At 50.2% G+C, this 15,922-nt stretch overlaps 2 protein-coding genes across 3 annotated transcripts in view; one reads left to right on the top strand and one right to left on the bottom strand.

Annotated features, from left to right (window-relative positions):
- RGL1 (ral guanine nucleotide dissociation stimulator like 1) overlaps positions 1-3,918 on the top strand; it is a 76,645-nt gene extending 72,727 nt beyond the window's left edge. For both annotated transcript variants that reach the window (XM_058809053.1, XM_058809052.1), the window contains 3 exons: positions 620-985; positions 2,038-2,152; positions 2,601-3,918. In XM_058809053.1, coding sequence (XP_058665036.1) covers positions 620-985; positions 2,038-2,152; positions 2,601-2,698 — 579 coding nt within the window. In that variant the 3' untranslated portion in view covers positions 2,699-3,918. The remainder of the gene's footprint in view (positions 1-619; positions 986-2,037; positions 2,153-2,600) is intronic.
- A 1,617-nt stretch (positions 3,919-5,535) lies between these two features.
- The window catches only part of COLGALT2 (collagen beta(1-O)galactosyltransferase 2), a 46,713-nt gene continuing 36,326 nt past the window's right edge, over positions 5,536-15,922 (bottom strand). Inside the window, exons 6-12 of the mRNA XM_058808556.1 lie at positions 12,369-12,488; positions 11,833-11,909; positions 10,354-10,460; positions 9,523-9,655; positions 8,542-8,669; positions 7,482-7,688; positions 5,536-7,103 (exon numbers count right to left, since the gene is read on the bottom strand). Of these exons, the coding sequence (XP_058664539.1) occupies positions 6,827-7,103; positions 7,482-7,688; positions 8,542-8,669; positions 9,523-9,655; positions 10,354-10,460; positions 11,833-11,909; positions 12,369-12,488 (1,049 nt within the window). The 3' untranslated portion in view covers positions 5,536-6,826. The remainder of the gene's footprint in view (positions 7,104-7,481; positions 7,689-8,541; positions 8,670-9,522; positions 9,656-10,353; positions 10,461-11,832; positions 11,910-12,368; positions 12,489-15,922) is intronic.

The raw sequence follows: 15,922 nt of genomic DNA, 5'->3' as shown, positions 1-15,922 counted from the left end.
ACACCTGGGGCCTCTGCATGCTGCAGGCAGGCCCAGGGCTCTTGGTCTTGACTAAAGCATTGGTTTTAGTGAAATGGAGAGAGAAATGTGTAAAAATGGAAGTAATCCAGTCGGGACTCTTTCACAGTGTTCTGTGTTGTTCTTTACAGTGGGTTTGTTCTGTCAGGAAGATTCTGAGCAAGGCAGAGGGAGGGAAAGGCAAACGCTGAGCAGGGGAAGGAAGGGGGCAGTTTCAAGAAGGCAGAGAGGAGGGGGTGTGTGCATTTCCACTTGTGTAAGGGCTCTCCCCTGGAGCAGGAGTGCCTGGGACACCCTTCTGCTCCTTCCCAGCCGGTGCCAGTTTATGGCTGGCTGCCCACAGCCTCATCCTGTTCCTTGGATCTGCTGCCACCTCCTGGGCTGCTCTTACTGCGAGGCCAGAGCATCCCCAGCAGGACAGAAACTGTCACTAAAATGCTGGAATCCATCAAGTGAAGTTCAGTTCTCAGTTCAGCAGGCTGGGCAGTGTGGGTGACTGAGGTTTTATCTGTGCCTTCTGCGTTCTCCCATTCCTCTGGCACAGTGCCACACACACCAAATGTGTCCCCTTTGTGACAGCACTTTCCTTTCTGTTGTGCAGATCTCTGGCTACTCCTTATCCTCCTGTTCTCCTGACTCTTCCATGAGCACGCCTTCCTCAGGGGTGTCATCCTTACCCTCATTCCTGCTGGCCTCCAATGACGACAAGAGCTCCGTGGGCTCTGACAAGGGCTATGACTCTGACAAGGGCTCCATCAGCTCTGACAAGGGCTCAGGCTGCAGCAAGGGCTCCGTGTGTGACGCTGGCTCAGGCCTGGACAGTGGCTCCATGCCCTGCAGGGACTCAGGCTCGGTGCTGGGCAGTGCCCCCAGAGCGCTGCCCGTGTACAACCGGCAGAGCGAGGGCTCCTGCATCATCCGCGTCAGCATGGACGGGCTCCAGGACAGCATCTACAAGAGCATCCTGGTGAGTGCCACGGCTCTGGGCTTGGCACCTGTGCCCATGGCGGGTGGCTGAACCCAGCACTGCCTTCTGAGAGCCCCCCTTCACTGAACTGGCTCATCAAACTTGGCTGGAATGGGAAAATGGCACATGGTGCCATGCAGAATGGAGCCTGCTAGGAATGAGATGTCTTGAAACAGCTTTAGGGAAGTTTCTGATCTGGAAATGGGAGTTTGTGTTTTATCAGAAAGGTCCAGGTGAAGCACTGTGAGCACATTGAGGTTTTCACATAAGCTGGTATGTTTTCCCTGGAGCAGCTTTCCCCAGGAGCTGGTTTCTGGAAACAGGGAGCTGACATGCCCTTTAATTCCACAGCTTTTCCCAGTGAAGAAGGGACAATCTCCCTTCTCTTGCCAGACCAGCAGCCCCAGAATTCAGGCATTTCCCTCTCTGCTTATTCCACAGACATATCCCAGCAATGCCACTGGTGCTGGACCGTGGGTGACGTGGCTTAGCTCAGCTGGGGGGGAAACAAAAGCGTGATAGTTCTCAGCATCTTTAGTTCCTGATTTTAATGGTCTCACTTCCCCAAATCCAGCAAGTTGTTCCCTGAGGGCCTGATGGATTTGGCTGCTGGTGAGACTGCAGGAGGCTCTGGAGGAGCTGATTGTCTGCTCCAGATGCACTTGCACAGCACACAGCAAACCCAGCTACAAGGCCAGAAGGCTTTGCAGGATGTCCAAGGGAGCACTTAGAGCAGGAGGCTGCAACAGCAGCTGGAGCAGCTCTTCACAGGGGCTTCAGTGGCTGGTGAGTGAGGTCTCTCAGAGGGAGCAGACACTGGCATCTACTGCTGTCTCACTAGTACTGTACCTGAGTCAGCTTGAACTAAAAAGCCACCACCTCCAAATGTCAAAACTGCTAAGTCTAGTGTCTGTCAGCACCTGCCCCTTTGTTACTGACCTGTGCTTTCAGTTCTCTGACATCTCTTCCAAGAACAAGCAGTCAGGTTTTTACTAACTACTAAATGACAAGAGTGAATGAGAAGAATCTCTCATTGCACCTTATCTTTGCAGATAACCAACCAAGACAGAATCCCTGATGTCACCCAGCGAGCCTTGCTGAAGCACAACCTGGAGCCTGATGCAGTTGAAGATTATGAGCTTGTGCAGGTCATCTCTGAGGACAAAGGTAGGGAAGCAGAACTCTGCTGCTGCCTGCAAAGTTCTGTTGGATTTCAAAGGGAAGAGTAAAACGGGAAGCATTAGAAATGCTGCTGATGGGTCACAGCTGCCAGTGAGAACCCCCTGGCTGCTCAGGAGTGGTTTCTGTCAGCACAGCCCCCTTCCCACAGGCACAGCCAGCTCCTGGGCTGCCAGGCTGACTCCATGTGTGCCTTGCAGCCATGGGCTGACCACAGGATTTTGGGTGGGGGTGATGTTCTGCCTTCCTGGCACCAGGCCCTTGGATCCCACCCACCTTCAGCCTTCTCTGAGAGTCTGCCAGGGCCTCTGCCAGGCTGAGCATACTCCCTTTCCCCCTGCTCCCAATGCTGCTGGCCCTGCCCACACTGTCCTGTCTCAGCTTTGCTGCTGCTGTGCCCCCTCCCCTCTAACTCTGCTGTGGCCCTGTTGTGCAGAGCTGGTGTTCCCCCGTGATGCCAACGTGTTCTACGGCATGAACAGCCACGTCAACTTCGACTTCATCCTGAGGAAGAGGGCAGAGCTGCTGGGCTGAGGCTGCACCTGCACTGCCCTCCCGGGTCACAGGGAATCTGTCAGAATCCCCTGCTGAAAATGTGCAATGGGAGCAATGGGCAGCCCTGGTGCAAAGGCTCCAGGCTGCTGCATTTGTCTTGAGGACACGCCATGAGCCATCTCTGTGAGAAAAGGGTCTCCTTCATGCCAGTATTATACAGAAAAAGATCATCTGAACTTATTTTTATAGAACTGAAGCAAATTCTGAGTATGTCTGCCTGAACCAGCTGAGAATTTTTTGCACTTGTTCTATACCAGAGAATGACCCATTTTGGATCTTGTTTCCAAAGAACTGTAAAATGAATGAACTGCACTTGCCTTTGCATGAACTTCATGAATGGGACAAACACTACTTTGTGTTGGATGGAGGTCTGAATGTCACAACAGGGTGGTTTCCCTTGGACTTGGTTAAGCCATGGACCAGAACCTGATGCCTTCTGTGTGCACTCCATGTGATGGATGGATGTCCTCCCAATGTGCAATTCCTCTGCTGGAACTGAAATCTGAACCTCTTCAAAAGCCATAAGTAAGACATTGGATTGTAAGCAGCCCTGGTTTGAGACACATGAAATACACAGAGTATTTCTGGTTCTGCTGGTAGCACTGTGCATCCCTGCACAGATTTAGGAGCTATTATCCAAACAAACAGCTTATAGGATTCTTAAGGATCATTAGTTAAAACAGAGTTTTATCCATGCTTGGGCCTTTTACCCCCAGTTCTGTGGCACTAATTTGCAGCACTGGGCTCAGGTTAAGTTTTACACTACATTTGGATTTACCACTTCTGTTTACAGGTAGGTAAAACAGACCAACTGTAGGTCTGCTCTACATGCAAGAGTCCTACAGCAGGTCCCACAAGCCTGGTGTAGGTCACAGCCTGAACAATTTATGAATTCCAGTTGTTTATTATAGGGTGACAGAGGGGGGTTGTTACTGAGCCTTAACCTTTGCCCAGAGTTGGGGCAAACTAGAAGTTCAGTTTTCTCTGTTTTTGGGGTCTGTACAGTGCAGTTCCTTGTGTACATAGCATAGCTCCTACTGTATATAGTACTGCTCACTCAGAGGTGTATGGCAGTGTTAAGCTGAAACATAAATGTTCTGGATTTTAAAATTACACTTTGCAAATGTTTATATATGTTATGTTTTTAACTGCTTACCTATAATCTTTATATGATAAGTATATAAATTGTTTTTCATTAATATTTGCCTGGAATCGGTCAATTTCCTATTATTAGTGCATGTCAGATGTGTAAAAACACCTCAGAGCACTTGCCTTGCTGTCACTTTCTTCAGCCTCTCCAAAGGACCAAAGCCCTTCCAGCCCATCAGCCATGCACACAGCAGCCTCTGAGAGACAGGGATATTTTGTGCAATTTCCTGAGGTTTCAGCTTAAAGATTTCCATAACTGGGTAATTAAGATTGCAGACCAGTTTTACGTCTTCTGCATGAAATTATTCTCTTTTGAGCCACTGAATGACTTCTGAGGCCAGATAATACAAAAATGCCTTTGAGTGTATCCATTTCTCCCTACTGTGTGTTTTTCCTCCTGCTCTCCCAATCTTTGTTGTGTTTTCCCCTCCCTGCACACAATACCAACATTCAGATTAACAGTTTACTCACTACAGCCCCTTTCTGCTGTCTCACAAATCACTTCAGCATGAGGGGAGGCTCCTAAAGCTGCCCACAAGTCTCACACTCAGTCCCTGAACTACAGCTGCCCTGGCCCTCTCATCTTACACTAAGGAAGACACAACAAAAAGCACCTGAATCTGATTTTTGAACTACCTCAGGCCACAAAACCCAACACCAGGACCTCACTCCATTTCCTTCAGGATCAATACAATCCATTGGTGAACTTGGAATTTCACATGCCATATTGAGAGCACAGCAGCACTTTTCCATCCTTAGCCCACAGCAAAGACCAAGCTGGTGGGTTCCAAGCAGTCCCTACTACAATTAACCATTTTTAGGGCCTGCCTCCACAGCCTGCCTTGTGAAGAAGCTGCCAGAAGGCTGGTTCAAAGATGGTGCTCCTGCTCAGTTCTGAAACCCATTAGCTGAGTAAAAAACCCAACAAAATTGTGTCAGGGACCTAAGGTCATGTCTAAGGCACTGCCACATTTGCCCCTTGGTTGTACACGTCAACAAGATAATGAAGAACACTTTATTGTTGAATGGAGGGAACCTGACCCTTGAAAGAGAACCAGTGGATTGGTCCATTGACAGGAGGTTAACCTGTGGAAGAGGAACAATACTCACTGGAGCTGTGGCCAGCATGGAGGGGGTATCATGAACGACTCTGGCCTCATCTCATGCACTGGTCATGCTTGAGATGAGACTGTAACTGGAAAAATTCCACTCCAGAAGAGGAGATCCAAGGCCTGGTGCTGGGGTGGAGGGGGTGAAGACTTCCAGTGTCCTTCACACAGGCCATGTGGGCTCATAAAGCAAGAGACCTGCAGAGGAAGCAAGAGGCAATGTGAGGCAGGAAGCAGCATCCATACTCACCAGGTATTGTGGGCATCTGCTCCCACATGGACACCAGCAGGAACTTGGCTTCCGGGTGGGAACTGCAGAATCACAACCTGCAGAGGGACGGGGCCAGGAATCCCTTGAGCTGGACTTCCATTAACCGCCAGAAACATTCAGGGTCAGACTGGAGGGGGCTTGGAGCAACCTGGTGTAATGAAAGGTGTCCCTGCCCATGGCAGAGGCTTGGACTGTGGGACCTTCAGTGGTGCCTTCCACAACCCAAACCCTTCCAGGACTCTCCCACACAATGAAGAACACACAGAGCTGCTCATCTTGCACCAGGTTCTATGTATTATCAGACCGGCTGACAGGTAATAACATGTCTTCTGCAGCAGAAAGCACAACATTGATCAGTAATTATTCAAAACAAACAAAAATTAAAACCAAAACCCCAGCCACACATACTCAATGCACGGATCTGCCAGCAGGTGAGCCCCCAGATAGCAATTCCAGGAGGGAATCCTCCTGCTACCCAGAAGCTCGGGGTCTGTGCCAGTACAGTCCATGATCACCTGGCCTCTGAGAAAGGTTTTTTAAAAAAAAATAAACACCATATCCTGCTGGCATGTGAGCCAACAGCAAAAACATCAGAACTCATCCAAAACACAGAAAAGTTCACTCCTCACATGAAAAAATATCCAGGCAAGTCGCCCTTCCGTCCTGTGACACACAATTCTATCGGGCTGTTGAGAGAGTTACATTGCTGTAGGTTCTTTTGGTTTTAGAAGGAGAGTTTGTAACCTAACTTCTTACATTTTAAGTTCCCAAAACTTCTACACTTGCTGTTATGGCCTGAATAAACAGGCCTGCCAATACGTTGTGGGGTTTTGCTTTCCTGAAGGACTAAGTTGAGGCAGGGGTGAAGCAGGATGTGACATGGACCAGCTCTGCCTGCATTCCCTTCAGGCAATGCAGAGATAAATAAATCCAGCTACCTCCACTTGCATGGCTTCCATGACTTCAGACATTCCAAGACATCTGTTCTGGATCCAGAGGCCTGTTTAGATGGGATGCAGCAAGATTAAAAATGAGCTGATGGGAAGCCAGCACTGGTTTTGGTACAGGAGTGTGACGGGGAGAGGACACGACAGAGGAGCACTGCTCTCCTGCACTGAACACTTTGGGGAAACATCTTGATTCTGATAGAGATCCCTTTGGAAAACAAACCCAAATCCCCCAGATGCTCAGCAAACAGGGTGGTAAAAGCCTACAGACCTACAAGGAGTAACAGTGAGGGAACAGCCCAGGTACAGCCATTCCGAAAGGCACTGACATTTGTACACCTCTATATATTAATCTTTATAAATACAGTGTTCTACATGAGGAACTGTGGAACCACGTCATTCCAGGCTGGTTTTCTTCTAACAAAAGCTTGCCAGGGCTTTTGCTTGGATCTGGAACGCTTGTTCTGCTTCCTCCTTGGTGCCCCACCCTGTCCTCGGCGGCCTGGGCAGGTGTCTGGCCCTTGGGAGTGGTGGGAAGGAGACCACATGAAGAGCTGCTCTACAACTTTCAAGGGTGAAAAGCTAAAGTGTGAGGCAGGTTCAGCTGTCAGAATCCCAGGGAGGTGGGCAGTCATAGCTCGTCCCTGGCTGACGGCGTGTCCAGGGAGGGCTGGGAGGGCAGCGCGTCCTTGTTCTGGGCGTCGCTGTGGATCTTGCCCTGCTGCCGGGACTTCCAGGAGTGCGTTCTGTCCCAGTCTGTGGACACGGTCTCGTTGTCCCAGATGGTGGAGGTCTCTGTGTCGCTGAGGTAGCCCGGCTGCCCCGTGTAGTGCGTGGGGTAAACAAGCAGGGGTTCTGCTGAGAAGGCCTTCAAGTCTCTGGGCTCGTAGTACTCCATGTACTTTGTGCTACGGGGGAGAGAAATGCCGTCAGCAACAGAGGAACCTCACTGGTGCCAAGCTTGTCCCTGGGAGACATGGCCAGTGCAGGGAGCAGACTGGTCTGGGAGTGGGGAGAGGTGCTGGGGTACAGCCAGAACCGTTTCCTTACAACCACACACACCTGTACAACCAAAGCCTGCTCCCAGAGACAGACAAGTGCCTCAGACAAGCAGCCCACAAGCCCTGCCCCAGGCATTCCACTTTGTCACCTCCTCTGACCTGTGCCAGGAGGACAAAACCAAGCACCACAAGGAGTCCCCCACCAACCAGGCTACCAACAAGACCTGGTTTAAGATCAGTCAGCAAAATCCAGCCCATCTCCCCCTGAGCCACAGAGGAACTTACACAGGGTGCTTGTTGTACATGATGGGCAGGAATTCATCCACGGGCAGCATCTTGCTGAAAGGCTCAGCCCCGATGAGCTTCTGAGCCCCATGGAAGGAGATGGCGTAGCCCAGGGTCCAGTAGGAGTAATCAGCCTCCACCAGGTTCCGGACATTGGGAACGGCTCTCTCAGGCTCCTGCACCTGCATCCTTTTCCGGCCAATGTAGCTGCAGGGGTCAGAAAAGGAGATGGGACCAAAGTGAATCCATAGTGTCACAGACACATTTTATGAAAAATCCTTTCCTTAGGATTCTTTCTCCTGAGAAGCTGAGAGGCCTCAGGAACAAAATGTAAACAATGGTTATCTGCTGCTGTGGAATGCAACAGGTGGATCTGTGATTGGTCTCATGTGGTTGTTTCTAGTTAATGGCCAATCACAGTCAGCTGGCTCGGACTCTCTGTCTGAAACACAAGCCTTTGTTATCATTCTTTCTTTTTCTATTCTTAGCTAGCCTTCTGATGAAATCCTTTCTTCTATTCTTTTAGTATAGTTTTAATATAATATATATCATAAAATAATAAATCAAGCCTTCTGAAACATGGAGTCAGATCCTCATCTTTTCCCTCATCCTAAGACCCCTGCGAACACCATCCCACCACAGCAATTAGGACATGACTGTTTGTGCCAGCCAGGCCAGGGCAAAGGGCCAGTCCCAGAATAATCCCTGACCCAGCTCACAGATTTCCATCCTGCACCACTATCCAAGCCTTAATCCAGTGGGTGGGACAGCTGTGAGAGGCTTCCTAAGGGAGCTAAGATGACACAGTCTGAGGCTCAGGACTGAGCTGTGCGGGTTCCTCTGTCAGCATCTCCAACACAGCTGAGTCAAACAACATTGTCCACACCACGGGCAGGGATGGTGCCCTGGCAACAGCTGCTCCAGAGGGTGGAGCTGCCTTGGTGGGAAGCGCTACCAAGAACACTGTGCCCTGCAGCATCAACCTGCACCTCTGCCATGCCCCAGCAGTGCTGCCAACCTCCCCAGGTGCCCAGGACCTCCCAGAGGAGCAGGAACTTACATCAGCTCCCAGTCTAACTGAGCTTGCTCGATGTCGTCCATCAGCTTCATGAGCTTCCTCTTGAACTGGTGCTCGAAGCGCACATCGTCCTCAATGACCAGGGTCTTCTCCAGGCCCCTGCTCACCACCTGAAACATGAGGGCTCCAGCGTGAGCTCAGTGGCCCCCATGGGTGCCCTGCTGTCACTGGCGCCACCCTGACCTGCCAATGCCTCCCAGACCACGCAGGCAGGAAGCTGGAGAACCACTCTGTGACATATACGTTCTATGCCAAGCCACTGGAACTTGCTCCTGCTCAGATGGAGAATAAGGGGAAAAAACCAGGAGTGTTTCCTTAACCCCACTTGCTTTTTAAAACGTTCTTGCCTTTCTTCTAAGCAAGCCTGCCCCAGGCAGGATATTCGATGGACTGCAAAAACAGTCATGAAAGTGTTCTGATAAAAATTACTTGGAGCTGAGGGCAAATGAAACACAGAATCCCTGAATGGTTTGGGTTGGAAGGGACCTTAAAGATTATTTCCTTCCACCCCTGCCATGGGCAAGGACACCTTCCACTGTCCCAGGTAGCCCCAAGCACCATCAAACCTGGCCTTGGACACATCCAGGGATCCAGGGGCAGCCACAGCTTCTCTGGGCACCCTGTGCCAGGGCCTCAGTACCCTCAGAGGGAAGAACTTCTTCCCAACATTCCATCTAACCTGCCCTCTGGCAGTGGGAAGCCATTCCCCCTTGTACTGTCCCTCCATCCCTTGTTCCAAGTCCCTCTCCAGCTCTCTTGGAGCCCCTGTAGGTATTGTAAAAGGAAAGGGGAGGTGTGAAAGGTGAACACTGCATTCAAGAAAAGCCCTGCAATCCAAGGAAATCACTCCTATCCTACACTTCCAGACACCTCGGCTGGATCCAGTGCTCTGCACCAGGACTGGCTGTGCACCAGGACACAGCACCTTCCTGCAGGACCCTCAAGGCCCCCCAAAGCCTTCACCTCCTTCCAGATGTAGTAGTGGCTCAGGAAGCAGCCAATCTCTCCTCTGGTCAGGGGCCTGGAGGAGTAGGGGTCCCGGTACCCCGGCAGCATTTCGATGCTGAGAGCTTTCAGCTGACTCGTGTTCAGTGCTCTGGGAAACACAAAGTATTTATCACCATTGCAAAACAGTAAGTCACTTCAAGCCAGACACAGGCACAGCATGGGGAATGCTGCTGATGGTCAGGGAAAAGGCACACCTTGAGAAATTCCTACACTTGTTTTGCTCAAAAACAGAAAGGAAAATTAACTTCTTGATTTACATCTCTTAGTCAAGCTGATAAACCGTATCCTTAACTCTGCCAAAGACTTTTCATGGGACCATCAATTACCTTTAACTCTGCCAAAAACTTCCTGTGGGACAATCCTCTTGCCAGGTGCTTGGCTTTGATTAACTTTCTGAGGCTTTAATAGGATCCCAAGTCTTCAAGACCACTAGATGGTATGTGGGCTCCTTTTTCCTTCAGGCCTTTTTGCAACTCACAGACTCAACATTTCTGCCTTGGTTACTCATTATTAAAAAGTTTTAATATACCTTAGAATCACAGAATTATTATTAATATTGGAAAAGCCCTCTAATATCCACAAATCCAGAGACTGACTAATGGCAAAGGAGGAAAGAAACAGAGCGGAATTGTCCCAGCAGATGGTCGGGGAGATCCGAGTGGTGCTCAGCTCCCCCTCCAGCCAAACCCTGCCCTGCTGAAGTAGTTCAGGGCACCCAAGGAGATGCTGTGAAGCAGTAAAGCACATCCCACTCTGAAAACATCCTCAAGCCCAACCAAAACTCACTTTCCATCCACAGCCTCCACTACCTTCACTGCAATCTCCTGCTCGTAGAGCGTCCGCAGCATCCGATCCCGCCGGTCCTTGCGGCGCTTCAGGTTGATCATGAAAATCTGGGGGGAACACAAAGACACCAGGACATCACACTCCCAGCTGGGAGGGAGGGAGAAGGGAAGTCCTGATCCAGCCCTCTCCAGCAGCCCCTCTGGAAAAGCAGGTCTTGTGAAAATACCACGTGTGTGTTCGCTCCAGGTTGTCTAGAATTTGTCAAAAAGCTGAGCTTGGTTTTGAGTTGAAAGTGTAGAGGTTTCTTATCTAATAACTACTTTTTATGGATGTTCACAGAGGAAACTTGCTCTTTCAGGATGAAGAAAATGAGGAGAGAGCAGTTAAAGCCAAGTCTGTAATTTCCAAAGACACAGGATGTTTAGGTTTGTATAAAACAGAATAACATGACCATCTGCAGCATCAATCCTAGGGGAACACTGTCACTGCCTGGATTTAGGATTATCAGCAGGGCCACCATCCAAGTACAAGGCCATGGTAAAGAAAGGATTTTTGTGATTACTTCTGGCACTGAAAATCCACTGTGATCCCTGCCAGAGCAGAGAGCCAAGGCTGGGAACAGAGATGTCTGGGCAGGGCTCTATCCAAAGCCTTGAGGAGACTGGTGGAGGGCTGAGGACTGAAGCCCTCACTGCAGGTAACCCTCAGGGACTCAGGGATGTTTTTTAGTCCCAGGCAGGCTGGTACAAGCACAGCCTTGTAGCCTACAGAGCAAATCCTCATCTCAGTAAGAAGCAGAACGAATTTCAGCTCAGTACAAATTAAAGAACAATAAACTGGATAAATACAGCACAGCCACAAAGGACAACATGGAAAAAAAACTGTTCCAGCTGTGCCTTAAACACAGACACACAGCTGGGTTGGGTTCAGCCTCAGGAGCCCCACAGACAGATGGAGCAGGGCACAGCAAGAAGACAAAGGCTCCCCTGATCCCCACAACTCCCTCAGTCCCAGAGCCACCCTGCAGCTGCACACACAGGGGCTGCTGGCTCTGGGAATAACACAGACACCAGGCAAGCAGAGCCTGGCACGTCCCTCTCCAGCTCTCTCCCACGGTTTGCATCCCTGGGGGTGTCCAAGGTGGGCCAGAACTCAGCTGTGAGCCTGCATCCCCCACCTGCTCTCAGCTCTCCAGGGTCTCTCTCAGGTGAGAGAAATCCTTCCCTCCTGCCACTGGAGAGCTTCACCAAAGGCCCAATTACTGTCACAGATGGAAGGGAGGCCAAGCTGCTCTGCAGAATCAGATGTAGAGCAAACAGCACAAGAACAGAGGAGTTAACTTGTTTTTCAGCCTCACTTCTGCCTTCTCTTCCTGGCTGGATTAAACCCATGTTTAATGGTTTATATTGGAAGGGACATATTAAGGATCAGGTGATGAGTGAGAAGACAAGACAATAAAGAGCAGAGCAGGCTCCTTACTTCATCAAAGCCCATCTTGTCAGGGTGCTTCGGGGGCACAGAGATGTACTGAGAGGGCTCCACGGGAGGGCGATCGACTGAAAGAGAGGAGAGACCCCAGAGTCACCCCCGAGCGCTCCTTGCAGTGGACATGACCTGTCTGAAGGTGTCTCCCTCCCTCCCGGGATCCCGGGATGAGGAGCCACTGCAGCATGGGAACAGCAGGAAGCACCACATGGCACAGCCAGAGCCAGCAGCCATGTGCCAGACAGACAGCAGGAATAAAACACGGACATGCAGCACCCTTTTCCACATGAAGGATGCATTTGATCTAGGGAAGTTGAGGGATTTTGTGGATGGAGTTGACCTGACCATGAAGCAATTACATCTCTAGGTAGAGAAGTTGTGGAAAATTTCGAAAGCTGTGTATCAAAACAAGATTAGAGCAGACAGGTTGGGATGCAGACTTGCAAGAGAATGAGAGCTGGGCTGCTGGCAGGAGAGCTCTGCAGGCATTAACCTGGGGGGTCTATCATGGCAAGGGCACAGCAACTCACTCATGGCCTCGATCAGGGTGTGCACAAAATTCTCAGCTTCCTCCTGCAGCGACTGCTGCGGCTTCAGGGGCATGGGAAGGAACCCGTAGTGCTCACGGTTGCAGATGAACATCTGGACTCCTGGGGATCACAGAGAAGCAGAAATCAGCCCTGCTACCAGGGCACTGCACTGCCACAAACACACTTGTGCCAGGAGCTCAGTCCCAAATAGTTCTGCCTCATAAGCAAACAATCAGAATCATTCCAGTTCCACTTTCTGTTTTGCCTGGCTGGCAGCAAGTGGCCTCTCCCATAAAACCAATTCCCACTGGCTGCCTAACCAACCCTCCAAGGGCCTGGGCTGACAGGGGCTGTGGCTTCCCACTGAAACAGAGTGGGTTTAGATTGGATATTGGGAAGGAATTGTTCCCTGTGAGGGGGCTGAGGCCCTGGCACAGGGTGCCCAGAGAAGCTGTGGCTGCCCCTGGATCCCTGGCAGTGTCCAAGGCCAAGTTGAATGAGGCTTGGAGCAAGCTGGGATAGTGGAATGTGTCCCTGAAACAAGATGATCTTTAAGGTCCCTTCTAACTCAACCCATTCTGTTCTTTATCACTGCTTCCTTTTGCTTTGGCTAGGAAATATAGGTGATACATTTTCACCTGTGCTGGCAAAAGGCTTCAAGGAATACATATAACAACAACCTTTGAAATGCCAAGTCACCACCAAACACAGTCCTTTCCTCTCCAGAACTAATTTTTACTGTGCCCTGAAGATGAAAGGAAAATCCCAGTGAGACACCAGTGAGGAGAACAGATGTGACAACATTAACACCCTTGTACTCAAAAGCTTTTGCAACTGCTTGTTGAAGGTGGGAAACAGAGAGAAGGTGCAAAGCCTGTCCTTGGAGTGGATGCATTTGCAGGGCACAGCCTCATCCAGTGGGAACATTCCAGCATCAGCAGAACACTTTTCCCTCTGAGATGACAAGGATTTGCTCACTGGCTGTAACTCTGCCTTTCACATCAGGCAACATGCTCAAAGGCCACATCCAGAGAAGCCAAGGGAAGGATTTCCGTTGTTTTTCATTGAGTTCTGGTAAGGTCATTTATTAATTAACCCAAATCAAAGCTGCTAGAACCCGAGCAACCGGCCAAAAACTGCCTTTGTCTTTCTTTTTTTAATTATTTTTAATGAAACAAGCTTAATCAGCCCCCTCCCTCGAGGAAATAAATGAAAAGCAGACACTACCTGGTGAGCTGATGCTTTCATCTGTCAGTGCCCCTAATCCACGGTATTTTTAGCAGAGTGGAACTGTTGGCACTAATGACTCTGGTGTTTCTCTCATTTTAAGTTCTACAAGTAAATTGCTGGCTATGCTCCTTGCCAAAACACATTCAGCTGTCAGCTGCAATTTAGGTAAATGGCACAATAAAAAACTTCTACCTGCAGACATGAATGGATTTGGCACTGATCTAATCAACTAATCTTATCTGGCTCACTGATCTCCGCTCTTATCTTCCGCTGCCTTGAACATAATCTGCACAGATTCACACCAGTGTTCCTGCTCTGTCTGGGATTAAATGCACTTGAAAATGGTAAAGCTCCCATAAAGGAGGGAGGGGAACTCGCTCTCCAGCTCTGTTTTTATAACAAAATTAAATGATTGCTACAAGGGATAGAAAAACTACAGGTGCTTGTATTATTCTTCTTAATGGGCTTTAAAGGCAGTGTCCAGGATTTACAGTCACAGCCTAAAACCACAGCTACAGTTAAGAAACCAAAATTGCCCCCATTTCCCTGTGACCAGACCTTCCTGCTGGCTGGATCAAGGGCTTCAGAGACCCAGCCTAAAAGGCAGCTCAGGAGATCATGGAATCATGGAATGGTTTGGGTTGGAAGGGACCATAAAGCCCATCCAGTGCCACCCCCTGCCATGGGCAGAGACAGCTTCCATTGCCCCATCCAAGCCTGGCCTTGGACACTTCCAGGGATCCAGGGGCAGCCACAGCTTCTCCGGGCACCCTGTGCCAGGGCCTGCCCACCCTCACAGAGAACAATTCCTTCCCAATATCCCATCTGACCCTGCCCTCTGGCAGTGGGAAGCCATTCCCCTTCTCCAAGTCCCTCTCCAGCTCTCCTGGAGGCTCCTTTAGGCTCTGGAAGGATCTCTAAGGTCTCACCTGAGCCTCCTTTTCTCCAGGCTGACCTGGCTGAAAGCTCTCCTGTGAGTGCAAGGGGCTCTGCAGAGTGCAGTGCTGGCAGTAACCCCCCCATTCAGCTCTGCTCAGATGCAGCACTCCCACACAGGCCACGTCCTCTCCCTGAGGTGGGATGCTCTTTGGAGCACCACAGAACAGCTGCTTCCAGCAGCACATTGCCTGTTGGGAATTGATGATTTTTTAAGCACAGCTTTTGGCCTGGACAAAAGCCAGTATAATTTCTGACTTGAGGGAAAGTAAGTGAAATTACTCCAAAAAGAAATTTCCTTCAAAGCACACACATTTTTCACATTTCTGAACTTGGATGTCATCCCTTTATCCTGGGTGACAAGACTGAGCTCAGGACACAAGTGAACAATCTGAGCAGATGAACAGGCCAGACAGCTGGAGCAGAGCCTTCCATGTCATGGGTCAGTCCTGGAAAAAGCTGGTGTTGCAGGACAGAAGGAAAAATGATGGGTTTGAATCCCTGAAATATTTCTGAAGCAGCTGGAGCTAATGCACTGCAGTTACCACAGGGGCTGGAGGCTGCACTTCTGGGAGAGCTGTCAGAGGGAAGGAGTGGAGGGGTAGATTTTAAGCAGCCTGCTTTGCTCTCCAAACTTAAACCTCAGCTCTCCTCTGGAGCCAAGAGGTGACACTTGGGGACACGGTTCAGTGATGGATTTGTGTGCTGGGGAAACACTGAACTGAATGGCCTTGGGGGTCTCACTCTGTGCTTCTGCACTCATGGCCTGACTTTCATGGTCCACTCAGGACTTTCATGGTCCTGAAAGTCAGGACCCTGAAGCTGCTCTGCAATTCCCTTCTCACCTCTGCCTCCCAAGGGCTCCAATCTCAGCTCTTGCTGCCTCTCCTCCACCATTCATCTTATCTGACACTCCTCATCCTCCCACAGCTGGTTCTGAGAACGCCCTGCTCACCCTGCCAAGACAACAACATCATTTCTGGTGCTGCCAACCAGACCCAGCACTACAAGGGAAGCTACAGGCAGCTGGTGGCTGCTGTGCTGCTCTGGGATCAGTGGGAAGGGAGGCTCAGCCTGCAGAACAACAACAACAGCACCCACCCTTCTTCCCTTGGCTTTCTCCCTGCCTGCCTGCTCCCAAGAGCCTTCCTGCTCTCCTTACCTTTCCATCTTCTGCAGAGGACAGGGAGCACCAACTGCACATCACTCAGAGGATTCATGAATAACTTCTCCTTGATAATTCACCCCACCAAACCACTCACTTCTGAACAGAAGGCACTCATGGTGCTGCTGAGGTTTCACCAATCCCTTTTTCCTTATAATGCCCCAAACTTTTCCCTTTTCAATGCAGCAGGCAAGGAAAAACACAGATGGCCACTGCAGTCCTG

The sequence above is a fragment of the Ammospiza caudacuta genome, chromosome 7 (assembly GCF_027887145.1).
Source record: "Ammospiza caudacuta isolate bAmmCau1 chromosome 7, bAmmCau1.pri, whole genome shotgun sequence".
NCBI classification, from domain to species: Eukaryota; Metazoa; Chordata; class Aves; order Passeriformes; family Passerellidae; genus Ammospiza; species Ammospiza caudacuta.
Note: the sequence above shows the minus strand (reverse complement) of the source record. Positions and strands in the feature narration are given on the sequence as shown.